An 18,904-nucleotide genomic window follows, 5' to 3' on the forward strand; every position below is an offset into this window, starting at 1 on the left:
GTTCTACTCTTACTTCTTACCTGACTCGGCTGCTGCCAGTAGCTTCCTAGGTTTACTGAGCTATTTTTAGTCACTTGCAAAAATTCCAGACCCGCTAAGACCCATGATTTGCCTGTAAAATTATTTGGACTGACAGAAGTTAAAAACCAACTTGTGCTCACACTGAAAAATTATAGTACTGTTATACCTTGGGCTATATTTTATACTATCAGAGTGGAAGGACTGAATGACTTTTCCTTCAATATTATAGTAATAATATTTGCAAGACAAGGTGGATGAGGTAATAGCTTTTATTAGACCCACTTCTGTTTGTGAAAGAGACAAGCTTTTGAGCTCTGTGTGGCTCAAAAGCTTGTCTCTCTCAACATCAGAAGTGGGTCTCATAAAAGATACTATCTCACCCACCTTGTGTCTCTAATATCCTGGGGGGACCTATTTAGCTACAACACTGCAAAGAGTAATGATATTTGGCACTTACAGCACCTTCATTCATATATTGCAAAGCACTTTAGTGCACAGTAGGGCTAGTGGGACAGTTTCAAAATTTGATGAGATTTTGATGGGTAAAAAAGAGATAAAATATTTGTGAAAATCATGACATGTTGTCCAACCAGTTCTAGGGGGTAATCTGTATTATCTCCTTTTGACAGAAAGAGAGGCAGAGGCACAGAGAGATTCAGACCAAAACTTTTTGAAAGCTTGGCAAGCCCAAAGAGTCATTTCAGAACTGGTAACCCAAAATCTTGAGCTGGCACAAAGTGTATTTTCACTCCATGCATCTGAAGAAGTGGGTTTTTTATGCACGGAAGCTTATGTCCAAATAAATGTTAGTCTTTAAGGTGCCACCGGACTCCTTGTTGTTTTTGTGGATCTACCCCTTGATACTTGAAAGTATGTGTTGTTTCCTCTTAGCCTCAATCTCTCATTACATGTCTCTTTGCTTCAACAGGGAGTTCTTTGGGACGGGCTGCACCTTCCTGTCTGGCTGGAAAGTGCCTAGTACGTTGTGGTTGTACCATAAATAAATAATAGTAATAACATGGGTTTGAGAGCTCCACCAGGATTCTCTGCCATTCATTTACTCAGAGATGGCTGATTTCAGCAGCTACATTGAATGGAGCGCTCCAGACTGTTGGGATTTTCCTGTCTCCCTCTTCTCAGTCAAGCAGATGGCCCAGTTAGGACACAAGGTTTGAGTGCTCAGTAGGCTGACAGCCTGGGGATCTGAAGAGGATGTTTGGCCTGACTGCCTGATTGATGCAAGAAAAGGGGGACAGCCTGTCAGGCTGGCTTGAAAGGTCTGGAGCAATTGCAGACGCACCATATTCAGGGAGCAAATATCCCTAGAGAAGCTGTCAGACTTGCCTCCCCTTTTAGATTAATGTTAGAACTCTATAGGCCTTGGGTCATTCATGGGTAACTGACCCAGTGAACAGTTTTTAGGTTGCCACATATTGCAGGTATTAGGCTCCCAGCCACATTCAGTGAAAATCCAGTGGTTAAAGTTTATATCAACTCGCTAACACAGCATTTCATTACGGCACTATTTATAATTCCTACCGCAACAGTGTCCGGGTGGCTCCTCATTGTCTTCTTGCTTATCTATACACTGATTATTATTCTCGCATGACAGAGCAATTGTGCAATGTAGGGTCTTCTCCGCTCAGTCCAGTTAGACCTGAAACAGCCTGGACGTGATTTTACAAATATTAATCCTCAGCTTGCCACTGTTACCAGCTCTGACTGAGGGGTCTCCTGCTGGGGGACTGGCCTTTGCTTCACTGGGAAGAAGTCAACATGATCAGGGAGGGTGCTAGGAGGGCCAGAAATATGGTGGGGGTGGAATTATAACCCTTCCTGAAGCACAAAATGGAGCTTACAGTGCCATCAACACCTGCTGCCTCCTAGGACCCAAAATCCACGTTCCAGGTTAGGCTGGCTATCACCTGGCAGAGGCCCACTGTGTAGAGAGCCAGGGAGGAAGTAAATCACAGAAAGCAGACACCATCAGGAAGGACTGGGAGAAGGGTACACCTGCTCCTGGGAATCCCCAAGAGCACATATTGTGCCTGCCCTCATTTCGGTAACACCTCTGCATGTGAAGGCCTTCTCTCCACCTTGCATCTCCCCTGTGGATGCCTTTCCTCGTATGTGCTATGGCTTCCTGTATTAGCAATTGCTGCTGTGAAGGAGAAGGCTGCAGTTTACCATGCCTTGAATATTAGAGATCTGTGACCATGGCAATTAGCAAGGGACATTTTCCTTCCTCTTCCACCCAGGAGAAACCTGGCCCCATCGGAGATTCTGTGTCATGTGATTTCTCCAGATTAGAGATCCACTGATCTGTGAGCCTCTGTGCGCTGAGCAGATGCCAGCCACTCCGTCTTCAGCAATGGCCTGCAGCAAGAGCAGCAGCAGGAGGACACACAGTGAGCGTTCAGCACCACACATTTCTTCCTGCTAATAAACTACACCAAACAAATGAACTTCTCAGTTAATTGCACAACCTGAAAACCCAGCAGTTGTTTCAGAGTCATCCTGAATCTCTCAGTGCAGTAGAAAGTGGTAGGTCAGTTGTGGGGGGAGGAAGTACAGGCGTGGGATTTGGCTGTAGGAATTTTATGCAGGTAGCAGTTTGTGTGTTGACAGTTATAAGCGGAAGTTGTTGGTTCTTTTCCCTAGATGACGTAAAAACAGTGGTTTTGATCTCATTAATTTTGCCCCATACAGGCCTGGAGTTTTTATGCCCCCCTCCTCCCCTCATATTCAGGAGGAAGCAGTAAAGTGGCTAGAGACTCACTAGGCTTCACTTAAAATCTCTTATCTGATCACTCGAGGCCCCACAAGAATTATAAGAACAATCACAGGCTGTGGAGTTTGAGTGGGCTGCCCAGCTGTGGCCTGATCGCTTTTTGGCTGAGCCAAACCTGAATGGCACTGCTGCCCCATGCAACAGGTCACAATGCCACTCACTCAAATTTGGCTTGACCACCCCTCCATCTGATGGACGAGCAGCTGGGCCAAACCTGAGTGGTGCAATGCCACCCATTCAAATTTGGAGGATGTATGTTTAGGGGCTCATGAACCTCAGGGTTTAGGCTGCTGGTAGGGAAAGAGGGCGCCTGAGAGGGGAAGAGGAGGGTCAGGCACAGGGACAAATCTATCCCCCCCACCCCGGCACACTTTAAATGGTGCTCTACAGCCCCTGAGAACAACCTTGTGTTGGGGCAGCGCAGTTGGGCGTGATATCTCGGATAGATAGATGAGTAAAGGTACAGGGAGAGGGTGAAAACTGAGTGTTTGGGGGGAATCTCAAAAACCTTCACAGGAAACTACATGCAGCCTCAGGCTGTGGTCTTCCCAACTCTCATCCACCAAGCACCATTTGGCCTGGTTAGCACTTGGAGGGGAGCCTCCTATGTATACATAGGAACACCTGTGTATTGTGGGAAGCGATGCTGATGACTCAGTAGAAAGCACTCTTCCCTAGGCCCTGTCTATGCTGGGTGAAAATGCAGGTGCAGCCCGTCCCAAAGAACTCACTGTTGAAGCAAAGAGGCAAGTAATGAGAGATTGGGGCTAAGAGGAAACAACACATACTTTCAAGTATCAAGGGGTAGATCCACAAAAACAACAAGGAGTCTGGTGGCACCTTAAAGACTAACATTTATTTGGACATAAGCTTCCGTGCGTAAAAAACCTGCTTCTTCAGATGCATGGAGTGAAAATTACAGATGCAGGCATTATTATACTGACACGCGAAGAGAAGGGAGTTACCTCACAAGTGGAGAACCAGTGCTGACAGGGTCAATGCAATCAGGGTGGATGTAGTTCACTCCCAATAATTGCTGAGGAGGTGTCCATTCCAGGAGAGGCAAAATTGGTTTTGTAGTGAGCCAGCCACTCCCAGTCTCTATTCAAGCCCAAATTAATGGTGTTAAATTTGCAAATGAATTTTAGTTTTGCAGTTTCTCTTTAAAGTCTATTCCTGAAGTTTTTTTGTTCAAGTATGTATGGCTACTTTTAAATCTGTTACAGAATGTCCAGGGAGATTGAAGTGTTCTCCTACTGGCTTTTGTATGTTACCATTCCTGATGTCTGATTTGTGTCCATTTATTCTTTTACATAGAGACTGTCCGGTTTGGCCAATGTACATGGCAGAGGGGCATTGCTGGCGCATGATGGCATATATCACATTGGTAGATGTGCAGGTGAATGAGTCCCTGATGGTGTGGCTGATATGGCTGGGTCCTCTGATGGTGTCGCTAGAGTAGATATGGGGACAGAGTAGGCAATGAGGTTTGTTACAGGGAGGTTCCTGGGTTAGTGTTTCTGTGGTGTGGTGTGTAGTTGCTGGTGAGTATTTGCTTCAGGTTGAGGAGCTGTCTGTAAGCGAGGACTGGCCTGCCTCCCAAGGTCTCTGAGAGTGAGGGATCATTTTCCAGGATAGGTTGATGAGGTGCTATAACAAATTTAAAAGTAGCCATACTTGAACAAAAACCTTCAGAAACAGACTTCAAAGAGAAACTGCAGAACTAAAATTCATTTGCAAATTTAACACCATTAATTTGGGCTTGAATAGAGACTGGGAGTGGCTGGCTCACTACAAAAGCAACTTTGCCTCTCCTAGAATGGACACCTCCTCAGCAATTATTGGGAGTGAACTACATCCTCCCTGATTGCATTGGCCCTGTCAGCACTGGTTCTCCACTTGTGAGGTAACTCCCTTCTCGTCGCGTGTCAGTATAATAATGCCTGCATCTGTAATTTTTACTCCATGCATCTGAAGAAGTGGGTTTTTTACCCACAAAAGCTTATGCCCAAATAAATCTGTTAGCCTTTAAGGTGCCACCGGACTCCTAATACATACTTTGACCTTTCAGTGTAAGCATCACAACCACAGTGGGCCACCAAGAGAATTCTTTGTGGGTGGAGACCTTGCGGATGAGCCCAGGAACGTTGCTCCATGCATGGCAGAAGGCATAGAGGCATTTATTGAGATGCTGATAACGTGGCAGTCAGGGTGGAAATGCTGGCAGAGTGGAGGAATGCTGGGGCAGCATGAAGTGAGATCAGCTTGGATAAGTAGGGAGGGGCAGAGTTATAAAGAGCTTTCTAGGTGGTGATAAAAAGTTTGAATTTGATGTGCTAGCGGGTAAGGAGCCAGTGGTGGGCTTTAAAGAGGGCAGTGACATGATCAGATCAATGGGCAAGCAGATGATGACTTGCTGTGGCATTTTATATGGAGTGGAGAAAGGCAAAGTAGGCTTTGGGGAAGGCAGAGACAGAGATGTTGCTGTAACTAAGATGAGATATAATGAAGGCCTGGATCAGAGATTTAGCTGTGTGAATGGAAAGAAAATGATGGGTCTTGTCGGTACCGAGGAGGAGGAAGCAACATGATTTGGACGTAACCCAGATGCAAGGGAAAGGGAGCAGCCAAAAATACCCCAGGTCATAGGCGGGAGTCAGAGGGAGGGTGGTGATGTTGCAACAGTGACAGAGGAGGTAGAAGTGGACAGAGTTTGGGAAAGAAGATAAGGAATCTGGCTTCTCCCATGTTAAATTCAAGCCGACAAAATCTTCCAGAGGAGATGTGGGATGGGATGGAAGGGGCCTGGCTAGGACTGGAGAGATAGATTTGTGAATTGTCTTCAGAAATTAGACAGAGGAAAGAAAGGTTCTTACTTTGAAGTGACAGTTTGACTTTAAGGCAGCTCCATTGGCTTTTAAAGCCCTTAATGGAAAAGGGACTTGGCTATATCTGAGACTTCTTCCTTGAGCTGCTGCTTCATGGCAATCTGCATTGTTTGGACCCGACTCACCTTTCAGCTTTCCCCATCCTGCATTGGCTCAGCAAGGTGAAGGGCTGTTTGCAGAGGTGGTTCTGAGGGTGTGGAATTCCTGCCCTTGCTGCCTCTGCCTGGGCCTGTCCTTCCCCATGGCACTAAACAGTGATAGAACAAACACTCCCCTGCAAAACAAAGTATTCAAATGTAGGGCCAGGTTGCAGCCAGCCCCCTTTTAATACCACTTTGGCTTTCTAATATCATAGTTGGTTTTATATGGTATGTTTTATGCCATTGTAATTATTATGTGTGCCAGATTCTGCTGTGTTACAGCAGTGTAATCTCAGAGCAGCCCTAGTTTACACTAAGGTAAGCGTGAGCAGGATTTGGCCTGCACCCTGCAGCAGAGGGATTCTCCGTGGGCCAGCAGGTGCCTAGAGATGCAGATAAGGAAATTAGGAACATAACCCGCTTAGGTTCCCTTGAAAATCCCACTAGGTGTCTATGTGCATCGTTAGGCTCCTAAATACCCGTGAAAACCTGTCCCTATAAGTACAGGTGAACTCCTATCAGCCAAACCCTGATTATGGAAAATACAGAGGATCCCAGATTTTGGAAAAGTCACCACAAACCAGAATTCCAATTTCCTGAAGTTCCACTATGTCCCCCCGCCAATTGTTCCAAACCCTGCCTCCTGTTTCAAGCTGGGAGGAGCAGCCTCCATGGTGAAAGTAGGGGGAGCCTTTCATCTCACTACATTGTTTCTTCTTTCTCCTCCCTTCTTCCCACCCCTTCTCTCAGAAATGGAAGATGAAAGGCAGTTTCATTCAGCACTTTGTCAGCGGCCTCTGTCTGGAAAAGCAGTCCAGCAGGGTGGTGACCAACCCATGCCAATCGGATAGATCCGGCCAACAGTGGGAGCTGCTACAAGCCACATGATGGTAGCCCGGAAACTTCTCTCTTTCTTTTTGCATGAGACTTGGGGAATGGAAGGGGTTAGGGTGGGGAGTAAAGGTTTATTATTTCTAACGCTAATGTTTCGATTGTGATCATCAGCAAGTCACCATTTCAGCTGAACATTCACTGCTTTTGAACTTTTAAGGAAGAAGTTAGGGGAGGGGGGATAAGAAGTGGCACTGAAATTGATCCATCTGTTTCTTCTTTGCGGTGACTGACATCCTCATACAACAGCAATCAAAGGTAAGAGAGGGCACAACCCAATAGCCGAATAGAGCTCGGAGCAACAAGTACTGAGTAACAGCTCTCTCCTTTCTTTGCATTGAACTTTATGATCTTCAGTCCTGTGGATTCCATGTAACCAGTGGTCTTGACAATGCTTCTACAAACTCTTGGTGGCTCCTGGGCTCCACTGACTTTCCTCTATAACATCTTGTGTTATTTGTGTGTGTTGTCTCGAACTGCTGCAATGAGGTTGCTTTGTGGGAAATGCAACATAACTAATGCATGGGTTGGGAGATGGGCAGTGGATCTGAGGGGCAGGGACTGTGTTGGGACAGGGCCTAGCACACTGGGGCATCATTCTTGGTTGGTCAGTCTGCAGACACTGCCATTGTACACATAATTTGTAGTATGGATGGAGAATGGGCCGAGGAGGGGTAATGGATGCAGGGGGGGAAGGTTTGTATTTGTGCAGTGTTCCACTGGATCATGTCAATGTCATTCCTTCCAGAGTTTCTTTTTACAGCTTCCCATTTCCTATGGGAAATAGCCATGATGGTCAGGAAGGCTTCTGTGGTGAGATCTTAGAGAGGCCAAATACCATTGCTGTAGGTGGTAATCCAAACCCAACTCTCATTAACCAGTCAGATTGGTGTGCTTCATATGACGGAGTCCTAGAATAGGATGCAAGCTTATTATGAAATGCCAGTATCTGTATAACAGCCCCTGCTCTTGTACCCTACACCCAGGGAACCGGAGAAATAGCCAGGCTTTAGTTTGTGCATTTCCTTCCTCCCCCAGTGTTACTCTGCTATGAGTTGACCTGACATTCAGAAAATGACTGGCTAAATTCTGGGATATAGGAGGTTGCTGGAGGTTACTCTGAGACTGATAGATCTGATGCTACAACCGCTAGGAAATGTCCATTAAGCCCCACCCCGAAGGCATTCCACGGCACTGCACTGACAGCGTGTGTTGGTGTATTCGGTGATGACAGGCCAAGCAATGTGGAGGGAGCCAATATCGCTCCCTTCTGCCTTTCCTCAGCTGGGATGCACTAACACAGAGAGAGTGCAATCCCCTGGGTAATTACTGTGTTCTAACTGGGGGTTATGCCAAAGGAGCGCAGTGAAATAGCAAAGAGTGTGTGTGTGTGGGTGCGCGCGCTGTCCATGTGAATACAGCCCGGGGTAGCAGCTCTCCTTTTACTAACCTTCACCCTCTCTCAAAGACAGGCAGCTAAAAGGTTTGAGGATTTTGCTGCTCTTCTTTCATTAGCTCTTCCCAGCCGAGAAGACCAGCTTTTCCCTCCAAAGGGTTAGTACTCACCCACCCACCTTCCCTTTTCTGAACCCACTCCCCATTCCATTAGTGCTCACACTAAGGCATTTCCTTGTGTTCTCTCTCACTTCTAAATGGGGATGCATACAGTCCAAGTGTTTGGTCACTCGCACCCCAACCCTTTTTGTTTTCATCCATGCATAGGTGGAGAGGGAGGGCAAGAATTCACCCTGCTGCTGTTGGCACAAAGGGGCTCTGATCACCAGAATCTGCCATTCCTAACCCTTCACTACCAGACAGACAAGGTGTGCCCGTAAAGGCCTCCAGTTCTTCTTTTACTTAAATGAATATGGTGTGGAAAGGCCTGGTACTGAGAATACTTGTGTATCCCAAGTTGTGAAGGCGTTAGCAGAGCTGAGCCTTTCTCTTTTTCATCCAGGAGACCAAAGGTCTCCTAAAGAAATAGCATCAGGATACAAATCCATACATTAAGAACTATCAGTCTGTGCTACATACCTGAAGTTATAAAAATAGGGGAAACGCTAAAAATCTAGTGAATTTTCCTTACTTATGCTGTTTGCTTTCTGTAAATAGAACAGCCAGTTTCACTTTCTGTTTCTAGTTAGTATCCCTTTTTGTTTTCTGGGAGCCCTCCAGTTGTGTGTCAGGTTTGAGTTTCCAGAGTTGCAGGAGGTGGTTTACATCTGGAAAAAAGCCAAAATTGTTTTAATTGACAAGCCTATTAAACCCTTTGTATTGCTGTTGGATTTTGTAATCACCACAACCACCACTAGAACAGGGCAAATATAGCAAAACAATGAGCGTATTTCTTTAAATTCTAAACAGCTGTTTGCTTTGACCATATCTGTGTCTTCTTTTTAATTCTCTATTCACAAATGATTTAGTTGCACACTGGAGAATAGTAGCTCTTTGTACCTGTATCTGCATGTGAATAAGATTGCTGATATGAAAACAAGAGGATTCATCATTTGCTATTATTCTTCTGTTTAAAAAAAAAAAGTTTGTCATCCAGACAGGTGGCAGAATCCGTACCTGAGCAGTAGACAAAGCAGCAGGAGTCTGAACGTTTGGGTTCTTTTCTGGCTCTGCCAAAGTGTGTGACTTTGAGCAAGTCACTTAACCTCTCTACACTTCAGTTTCCCTATTTTAAAAATGGGGAAGAAATACAGAACCTATTTCATATGGGTGCCATGTGAATTAATTCATTAGTGTTCATAAAGTGCTTTAAGATTTTCAGATGACAGGTGCTCTAGAGGTGCAAAGTATTTATCCTTTATTAGCTCTTGTTTTGTTTTTCCAGCATATTGAAAACTGGAAGTCCTTGCTGGTTCAGGATAACATTCACTGGCTGATATTTCATTTCAGTGTAGCTAGTCATCTTAGTAATGTCCTTGGATGAATCTGAGGAGTGATCTGCGTAGCGAATGAAAAGTCAGGCGGCCATTCCCCACTCCCAGTTGGGGCAAGTTCCATTTGGTGCAGCACTACCTGTATGGGAGGAGGGAGTGCTGGGCAGAGTCCAGGGGTACTGCTGCCTTCTCCTCCTGTGTCCTGCAGAGATGCTTCAGTGCCATGCAAGTGCACATCAGAAGGATGAAGAAGAGCAAGGGCAAGGTCTTAGAGACAGAGAAAGAGAGAATGAATACAGGGAAAAAGAGGAAGAGCTAGGCATGTTCTTAGGATTTATGGGGCCCTATGCAGTATTATTAAACTGGTGCCCCTATGCTCCACTGAAGGAGGTCCCCAGCTGGCTCCAGTGTGACCCCAGTGTGTCGAGGGGGCACAGCCACCACCCCCACATATGGACCCCCAGAATCTCCCCCGCCCCTACAGCCCCTAGCCACTCCTGGCTCACCTTGAGCATTTTGACAGAAAGTACCAAGCAGTAACACCACCAACAATAATACAAGTGTGTGTGTGTGTGTGAGAGAGAGAGAGAGAGAGAGAACTAGTGCATGTGAGAGAGACAGAGAACCTGTGTGCGTGTGAGAGAGCGACTGTGTGTTGGGGAGTGCGAGACTGTGTGTGTGTGACAATCTGTATTGGGGGACTGTGACTGGTGAGAGGCAGAGTGCACGTGGGTGTGAGAGCCAGCCTGTGTGTGTGTTAGGGAAGTGTGAGAGACAGTGACCGCACTGTCACTTGAAGCCTCCCCCGCTCTCTCTCTCCCGCTCAGCCACCCGCCGCTGATTCCCGTGGAAGTTTCGCTCCCCGGCCCGGCCCCCACCGGAGAGCGAGCCGCGCAGGCAGGCGGGGTCCAGGGAGGGACTCCGCTCTGGGAGAGCCGGAAGCGGGAGCCCTCAGCCAAGCGGCTGAGAAGCAAGCGAGGGAGGGGGCGGGGAGAAGCCCGCCGGCTCAGCGCGGGGGGGGGGGGCGGAGAAGAGAGGATACCAGCCGCGGCCCGCGAGGGGAATGGTGCTGCACGCAGCCGCGTGTGCCTAAGGGCGGCGCTGGGGCGAGGCAGCATCGGGAGAGGGGGCGGAGAGAACAGAGGGAGAGGAAATGAGAGCAAGGGGGAGAGGAAAACTGAAAGAGCGAGCGAACTGTGGGACAGCCAGGCCCTCGGGAAAAAAGATAAAGTCCTTCGCATCCCAGCCACAGGCAGGAGGCGCTGCTTCAGGCAGTGGGGAGCAGGGAAGTCACTTACCTGGCTGACAAAACTAAAAGGAAGAAAGATTGAGAGGAAGTGGCTGGTAATTTCTTTGTGTGTTCAAATGCTTGTAGACTGCAGCTTTTTGTCAAAATATTGCCTAAGGAGACCCCCTGCGCTTCCCTATTTTCCCACCCTGCAGGTTAATATTCCTTGCTAGCAACTTATTCGTACCCCTGAGCGACCTAAGTTATGCCAACATAAGTGTTAGTTGCATCCGATGAAGTGAGCTGTAGCTCACGAAAGCTCATGCTCAAATAAATTGGTTAGTCTCTAAGGTGCCACAAGTACTCCTTTTCTTTTTGCGAATACAGACTAACACGGCTGCTACTCTGATAAGTGTTAGTGTGTCCATAGCCTTCCGCGTGAGACAGGGAGAGAAGCGCTGTCTTACTTGCGGTTCCCTTTTAAGAATTTGTCTGGTATCTCCACTGGGGGCTAAAGCCAGCTCTAACTCCACCTCCTCAAACAAAACAATTGTGGAGGGTTTCTCTTTGTGAGGAGACCCTCTGAAGAAACGTTGCTGCTGGCTCTGGCTCCTGAGCCCTGTATGTATGGAGTCTCCACGTTCTGAATCTTCCAAGGTTGCTGTTTGACTAAAGGTCAGACCTGGTTCAAGAGCTTCATTCACCAATAAATATTCCATGCAAAATCAACCCCAAGTGATTTCCTCATTGCCTGCGCTGGGTGTCAGGCCCAGAAGTACCTGCAGCACTGCATGCTAACAGAAGGCTGAATTCCAAAACATAACTCCCTCACACATCTTTGGTGATTTACATTACAATCAATCAATAGTTTGCAGATCTCCTGTTTGATTGTCATGATCCTTGATAAGGAACCAGCACAGAGTGCTACTTCTTTCCATTTCAGACAAACCAACCACCTTCCCAAAGCAGTTGAGGACTCGTCTAAATCGGTTATAAATGTATTTCCTCATAGATCTTACGTGAGGGATGTGATCATCACCCTTTCCACACAGGGTGCTGCTTCTGCTAGTCCAATTCCATTAGTGCCATATCTTGAAGCCCTTTCTCAGTCAAAGCTCCCACTGACTTCAGTGGGAGCTTTGGCTGGTAAAAACCTCACGGTTTGCCCCTCACTTTGTAAAAACAAACAATCAGAACAAGTAGTGACTGGTTGTTGTTTTGCCTATTGACTTTGGACATACATCTAGACTATGAGGAAGAGCTTTCAGATTAATAGAAGAGAATGTCCTTAAGAAAGCGCTTATTAAATCAGATCATCCAGTGTAATTTCATGTGCAGTGTGCCAGGTGATTTAGAGTTTATTTAACAGGAGCTAAAACTACAGCTGTACAGAAATCAATTTCAAAGAGTTTATTTTCTTTCACTTGGTTAAAAAGTTTTCTTTGCCAAATGTAGTTTATGTGAAACACAGGTTGTTTTTCCTTTTTTTTCAACAAAGCATGTGCCAGAACTTGTCTATTTAAATGCCTGGAATAAAATCCACTTTGAAAAAAGCGTTCAGACTCTTTATTTTCTTTGCTTTCCGTGAAGCAGGGGTTCCTTCTCTGCTCCCCTTGCCGTTTAGCTACGTTGTGGCACTTGTAACTGCTCCTCCGCAGATGCATCCCAGAATCCTTTGCCCGGAGTCCCAGGGCACTTCAAAAGAAACACTGCGGGAGTTGACTTAGCGATTTATAGGGTGCTCCTGGCAACTAAAGAGAACTAATCACAAATAGCATAGCAAGTCCCTTTTAACAGGCTAGGAAGAAGAGCATCCTTTCTTTCCTGCAGCACAGAAGTAGTTGTGGAGAGCAGTTAACATTAAGCTACTACATCAGCAAAAAATCTTCCATGAACAGTATTTTCACAGAGCCTCTCCTCCTTAGACTGTCTCCCCTTGCCACCCAGATCCTCTCACCTAAAGCTGCGAGCCTGTCCCTTACCAGGCCATCCTTCTGCCCCTGGCTTGGGGGAGAGGAGACATGACTTACCCCTGTGGAGCTGCTTAGAGACATACATTAGGTGCTCAGGCCTTTTCATGCAGTTTGATTCCCCAGTTTCTTCCAGAAGTAATTCTACAGGATTCCTCTTGCCACCACCAGCTTCCCTGAATGGCTCAGCCAGAGCTTCCATTTTGAAATTTTGGGTTTAGAATCAGGGCTTAATCATGGCTGCCTGTTGCTACACCTGGGTGGCTCTGGCCCTGTGCCAATGGTGGCCACTCCAGGAAGTGACTGCCTGAAAGGGGGAACTGGTTTCAAGCTTCCCTGGAACTTAATAGAAGTGAGAAGACTCAGCAGTCCCTCCTCAGGCTGGTAGGTATCATATCTTGTATTTGATGTTACATGGGTGTGCTGAACAGCAAATGAAGGTGTTTTGAAATGCAGTGGGAACTCCAGGTCTTGGCTGGGCTGCAGGATATTAGCCCAACTTCTCTACATGTGTACTGAGATTTGCAAGCTCCTTAGAACCTAGGAAGCTGAGCAAACATTCACTGAGCCTGAAGGCTTTTAACAGGCCCTATCCAAGGAAACAGGCACGGCTTTCCCAAGGGCCAAACTGGCTGCATCTGACCTGGGGAATGTGGGAGGATGATTCCCTCCTCCTTGTAGAGACGGGTTAGGCATATAGAACAGTGTAGCACAGGCACTGCTTGCAAAGGAGTATTACTCCTGTACCAGCTTCCCTGCCTGGGGGGAGGGCAGGGCTCAGCTCGGCTCTGCTCCATTTCACTGTTGTAAGGTCCCTTAGGGATGTTATAGCAGTGACCCCAGTTTGAACAAAGTCATGCTGGGGCTGGGCAGGCTGAGAATCAAGGGGCTGTACCTGGTTCCCTGGCAGCCTCCACCCTACTGCTGCACTAAGTGGAGTCTAGGCACAGGAGAGACTCAAGCTCATTGTCACTTTTCTGACAAATTAATCCATAGGCGTCTGTATCTCACCACTAAGTAAGCAGTGTGGCCAAAACAGCTGAGAAACTTAAGAGTGAGGTAACCTCCTTCATACACTGGAAATCACTCTGGGAAATGATCAAAGTAGCACTTGGTAACCTGCAAAGCTTTGGGTCAGAACTGTCCCTTCTTTGAATGGCATCTGTGATTTCTGGTTGGGATATGCTTGGTACTGTGTAATGCAAAAAGGCAGAATAAACTCAACTCCATCAATATCCTTCTGTTCAGTCACCATAGGAGAAAAGACAACAAAATAATCCACGCGGGGGAGGGGGGAACTATTTTTTAATAATGATTTCAATGGATACCAACTACTATGGTTAACATTTCCATGGAAACCAGCACAAAACACTTACTGCCATCTGACACTGAGCTAAGCCAGTATAAATACAGACTGTATCCACTTGCACATGAGCTGACCTGGGCATAAAGGGATCCTCTCATAAAATTAACAAAAATGAGTGACCAGGGCATAATTTTTCCTCCAATCTAAAATCACATACGCACAAACCCCTGTTACCTTTTTGATGCCTCCAGTCCTATGACTTTGTCTCCACTTGCTCTTCCCCAGGCCTTTTTTCCCCACCACCACTCACAGACTGGTTTCTCCAGCCACCAGGATTCCCTCAGGTCCCCACACCCTTCTCACCAGGCTCCTGAGTCTTTTCGAACCTCAGTTTGGCAGCAGGATCTCAGTGAGGGCTCTCTTTCTAAATGCCCAAGGCTTTCTTCCACCTCACTTTGACTGCTGGCTGGGCCATGATTTCTCTTGTTCTTAGCACTGTTTTGTGCTCTCACAACCTTTGTTCCAACCTCCTGATATTCTCAGTCTTCAGATCAGCTGCTGGCACATTGGTTCATTTGTCCTTGGTGCTGCCTTAGGCTACCACAGGTGTCTCTCCAGCCTCATGAGTCTCTCCTGACTTTTACACAGGATTTCCTTAGTCCTACTTCTCTCTTCTATCTGTCCCACTCATCTGTTCCTTCAATAGCTGGGTTACCATAATTGGTCATCTTATAAACCAACCCTACTTGCAATGAATGATTTACACTGATAGATTTATGCTCACATTTTAATATTGAGGAACCCTCTTAAGTTTCAAGGACATAGGACAATTGCATAAGAAATTCAGAGGACCAGATAACTTGTATCACAGTGCTTGATCTTTTGCAAGATTATTGCTCAAATACAAGATAAAGTGTTTCCTATCTAGTCTTGACTCCAGGTGCACGACAGGCAGTTAGGCACCCTGCTGTATACACAAGCATTTACTGTTGCATTTGGCTGAAATGAAAAAAGGTGGGAAATGTCAACGTGAATAGCTCTGATATTATCCAAATGAAACGTTTTGATTTTTCAGGCTAGATTCATAAGGGGATTAAGGTGCCCTTCACAAAACAGAGGAGGCAGTGATGGTAGTGCACCTCCCTCCCCACCCTTAAGAGAACAGACCAGTGGTTAGACCTCTCACCTGGGGTGTGGAGACTCAAATTCCAATTCGGGAGCAGATACTGGAACCCGGGTCTCCTCCCCTCTCACCTGAGTGCTCGAACCACTTGGCTACTCTGGAGAAGGGGGTCGCCACCATCTCCTCCTCTCTGCCTAGTCATTCTAGCTCTGCTTTTCCTTTGCTTTTGTCAAGAAGGTTTAAAATGCCAAAAATAAAACGTCTCATTTTGCGATGGGAAAAAAATATTTTGGTTTGACCTGAAACAAAAACTTTCTGACTTTTTTGATTAGCCAAAAATTTTAAAAAATCGGTTTTGGCTCCACCTGAACGCTAGGCTAACAGAAAAATCAGTTATTCACCCAGCTGTCGTGTGTATGTACACACACTCATCCATACAAACTCCCATCTACACAGCCTGGGAAAAATTCTACTCACTTGCTTTTGATAATTATAGATTATCATGGAAAAGGGCAGGCATGTAAATCTTATTCCTGGCAATTTTCTTGGCAATTTTGTACAGCTATATAGGTGCACACAGAGTCCACACTGAAAGATCACTGTGCTACGGCAGAATCTGTCATAGAAATGAAACACCACCTAGCATATGGCTTGCATTGTTCAAATAGTAAACAGAGAAGCAGCTTATGCAACCATCACAATGGTGTCTGAGTGCCTTAGAACCAGCAATAAACAGAAGAGGTACCAACCAGCAGAGAGAGATTTACATTTATTATTTGCTGTAGTGGCTGGGACCCCACTGTGCTAGGCGCTGTGCAAACTGAACAAAAAGACAGGCTCTGCCCCAAAGAGCTCACAATCTAAGTATAAGACAAGAGACAACAGATCAAAAATACATTTATTTCTATGGTATGAATCACTTTGTGAGGCTCTGAAACAAAGCAATGGTCAAGTGAGTGCGTCCAAGTCATTTTTATATAGTGCTCAAGACCTTTGTCTTCTCTCACATTGGAAAGACTGCACCTTGACTAGCACGGCACCCCCTAACACCAGGCTGGGACACAAGAGCTTCCCCTACTGAATAGCCAGTACCACTTCTTGGAGCACATGGGGTTTGCCTTGGAAGTCTCCCATCCGAGTACTGGTTTGTGCAATCTGAGAGGATTAGTCCAGAAATATTAATGGCTGAAAAGGATGTTAAAAATTTGACAGCTGTAGCTGTGTACAAAACCATACTGAACTGTTTACCTAATGCATAGAATTACAAAGCGTGAGAATTCAAGTTGGTTCTTTCAGAGCCCCTCTCAAATAACTTAAAGTGTTTAATGCAGGAATTTTTAGCTTGTTTAAACACACTATTCCATGGTTTTGTTTGTTTACTTTAAATGTAGTGGCTGTATGTTATAACACCATTGACAAAGACAACCCAACTATGTCCTTCTAATTATCCCAAGTTAAAGGGTCTTCTCTCTTTTCTGTCTAGGGAGACAAAAGCAATGTTCAAGGAGACCCATTTATTACCAGAGCATTTTTCAAGGCAAGGAGTTGCTGGAAGCTTTTTCCCTCCTAAGCAATCTAAATGCTAAATAGATCTTTAAAATAATTACTTTACATAAGACAAGGAGTCATTTTCCCCTGCAAAACACCTGATGCTCATTAGCAACATTTAATGTATCACACATCACCTCTGTGTAAACGAAACTTTCTTGGCTTGGGTTTGCCAGGCATCTGTGAAATTCTGAACCTTTCTTGAAATGCTAGGAAAGCCACTTAGGCACCAACCATTACTCGTCAAAGAAAGACTGGTTGCAAATGTTCATTTCCTCCAAATTGTCTTGCATTTTGTCTCCCAGCCCTGTTTTTATTCATCAAAGTTAATTATTTTTAGTGAAAGATGCCAGATTGACTTGGAGCCCAGTTCATCATGGTGCCAGAGATGAACTCAATACAAGGGGGTAGATCTCCCCTTTCATAGGCCAGTATAGACATAGGATTGGGCACCGGGGGCTGCCTGTGGCCCCCATGGGCCATTGTGGCTGCCAGGAATAGCCAGAGTGAAGCAATACTTTGATCACGTCTCCTTTCCTCAGGAATGCCTCTAACACACTCCCTGTAGGTGGGACTACTGTGGAATTGAGTAGAGCTGTTATTCTGGCTTGATCCCAGCCAGGCAGCCCCCTATATCAGGGAACATCCCCAGGAGATGGCTCTGCTGGCTGTGCCATGAGATCACAGGGCAATCACGATTCAGGCCCCCTGATGTAATAATGGAATACATTAATAGGGAAAAGGGCTCTCTGAGGAATTTACGAATCTTGTCCTGTAAAACAGGCATGGCACAAGTGGCACCAATGCAAAGTTCCTCATGCGGCCCTGCAAGTTACCCCAGACCTGATCCAACAGTGGGAGGGTAATTTGATGTCTGTGCTAAGATGACCAAGAATTATGTCAGTTAGCCCTGGTGGCACCTGTTCATTAGGAACAAGGACTAAAACTTCCACCAAACAGGTTATCAGCCTATACCAGATTTGAACTGGATACCTAAAGGTAAAAGAATCTCTGTTCTGTTATCAACCCCTCCAGCTCTGCAGTGCCACTTCCAAATAGGAGGAGAATTCCTTCCACTGTAGGCTCTCTATATAAAACAAAATCTTACTGTCAAACCCCACATCCACACAACCTTTCTGTTTACATGTCAGCAACTCAAAATGCTTCTCTAAACAGAAAGAACTGGTGTGGTGTGAAGAACAGTCTGTGACTGACATTGCAACACCTCATCAAAAATTAGAGCTGCAATTGCCCTAGATCTTCTCCTTGTGCATATTTGTACAGTAGGTGACTAGTCTCATCCTTTTGCAGATTGTAACATTCATCAGCGCTTGTAATCAGTCCTCCTCAGGTGCACTCAGAATCCCTTAAACATGTTCTCTGAGTGTTTCCAGGGACACCACAGAGAATAAATTTGTTGGCTTAAGGAGCACTTCTCAGGAAGACCAGGTTGTAAGTGGCTGAGACAGTTGCTCCAGCAGAAGAGCAGAGACAAGGAATGTGAATGAGAGAGTGAACTTCCAATCACGGCTACTACTGATGACCTACATGGCTGGGGAATATGATCCCAGGTTCAGGACCACAGCTGTACATAAATTATAGTAAGGACCCCTTAGGGACACACTATGTTGCAATAAATAAATACCCACACCCTTTTCAATAATTGGACATAAAACTTAGAGGAAAACATTTACACTGACCTGTGCATTACCCGAATAACCCATACTGGGGTGAATTCACAACTCGTGTAAGATTTTGATGGAGCTTTGCCACTACTCATAACATGGAGGACCAGTTTTTTTCAAAGGGATCACACAATTCTGCCTCCAGTTGTACGAATGCAGCTTGGCACACACAAAGTCTCATGCACACATTTTTAAAGCATAAGTATTTACACACTCAACTGACAGAATTTACATGTGCAAAACCCATCACGTGCATGTACCATCATGCTCAAAGTGCACAGGCAGGTGTTTATGTACAAAATTGTCCAATATACAAGCAAAGGGCAGATGATAATGATTTCCAGAAGTTCCATCCCAATATGTATATCTTAAAGCCCCTGCATGCAGCACACTGAAGTTCAGTTGTGGTAGCCTGGAAGTAGAAA

General features: G+C 45.8%; 1 protein-coding gene across 1 annotated transcript in view; it reads left to right on the top strand.

The window, feature by feature from the left end:
• Positions 1–9,450, top strand: part of GALNT16 (polypeptide N-acetylgalactosaminyltransferase 16) — a 126,034-nt gene extending 116,584 nt beyond the window's left edge. The window contains exons 15-16 of the mRNA XM_084630268.1: positions 6,591–6,730; positions 6,981–9,450. Coding sequence (XP_084486394.1) covers positions 6,591–6,728 — 138 coding nt within the window. The 3' untranslated portion in view covers positions 6,729–6,730; positions 6,981–9,450. The remainder of the gene's footprint in view (positions 1–6,590; positions 6,731–6,980) is intronic.
• The last annotated feature ends 9,454 nt before the right edge of the window (positions 9,451–18,904 follow it).

Source organism: Lepidochelys olivacea (assembly GCF_965140295.1).
Source record: "Lepidochelys olivacea isolate rLepOli2 genome assembly, chromosome: 6".
Taxonomy (NCBI): domain Eukaryota; kingdom Metazoa; phylum Chordata; order Testudines; family Cheloniidae; genus Lepidochelys; species Lepidochelys olivacea.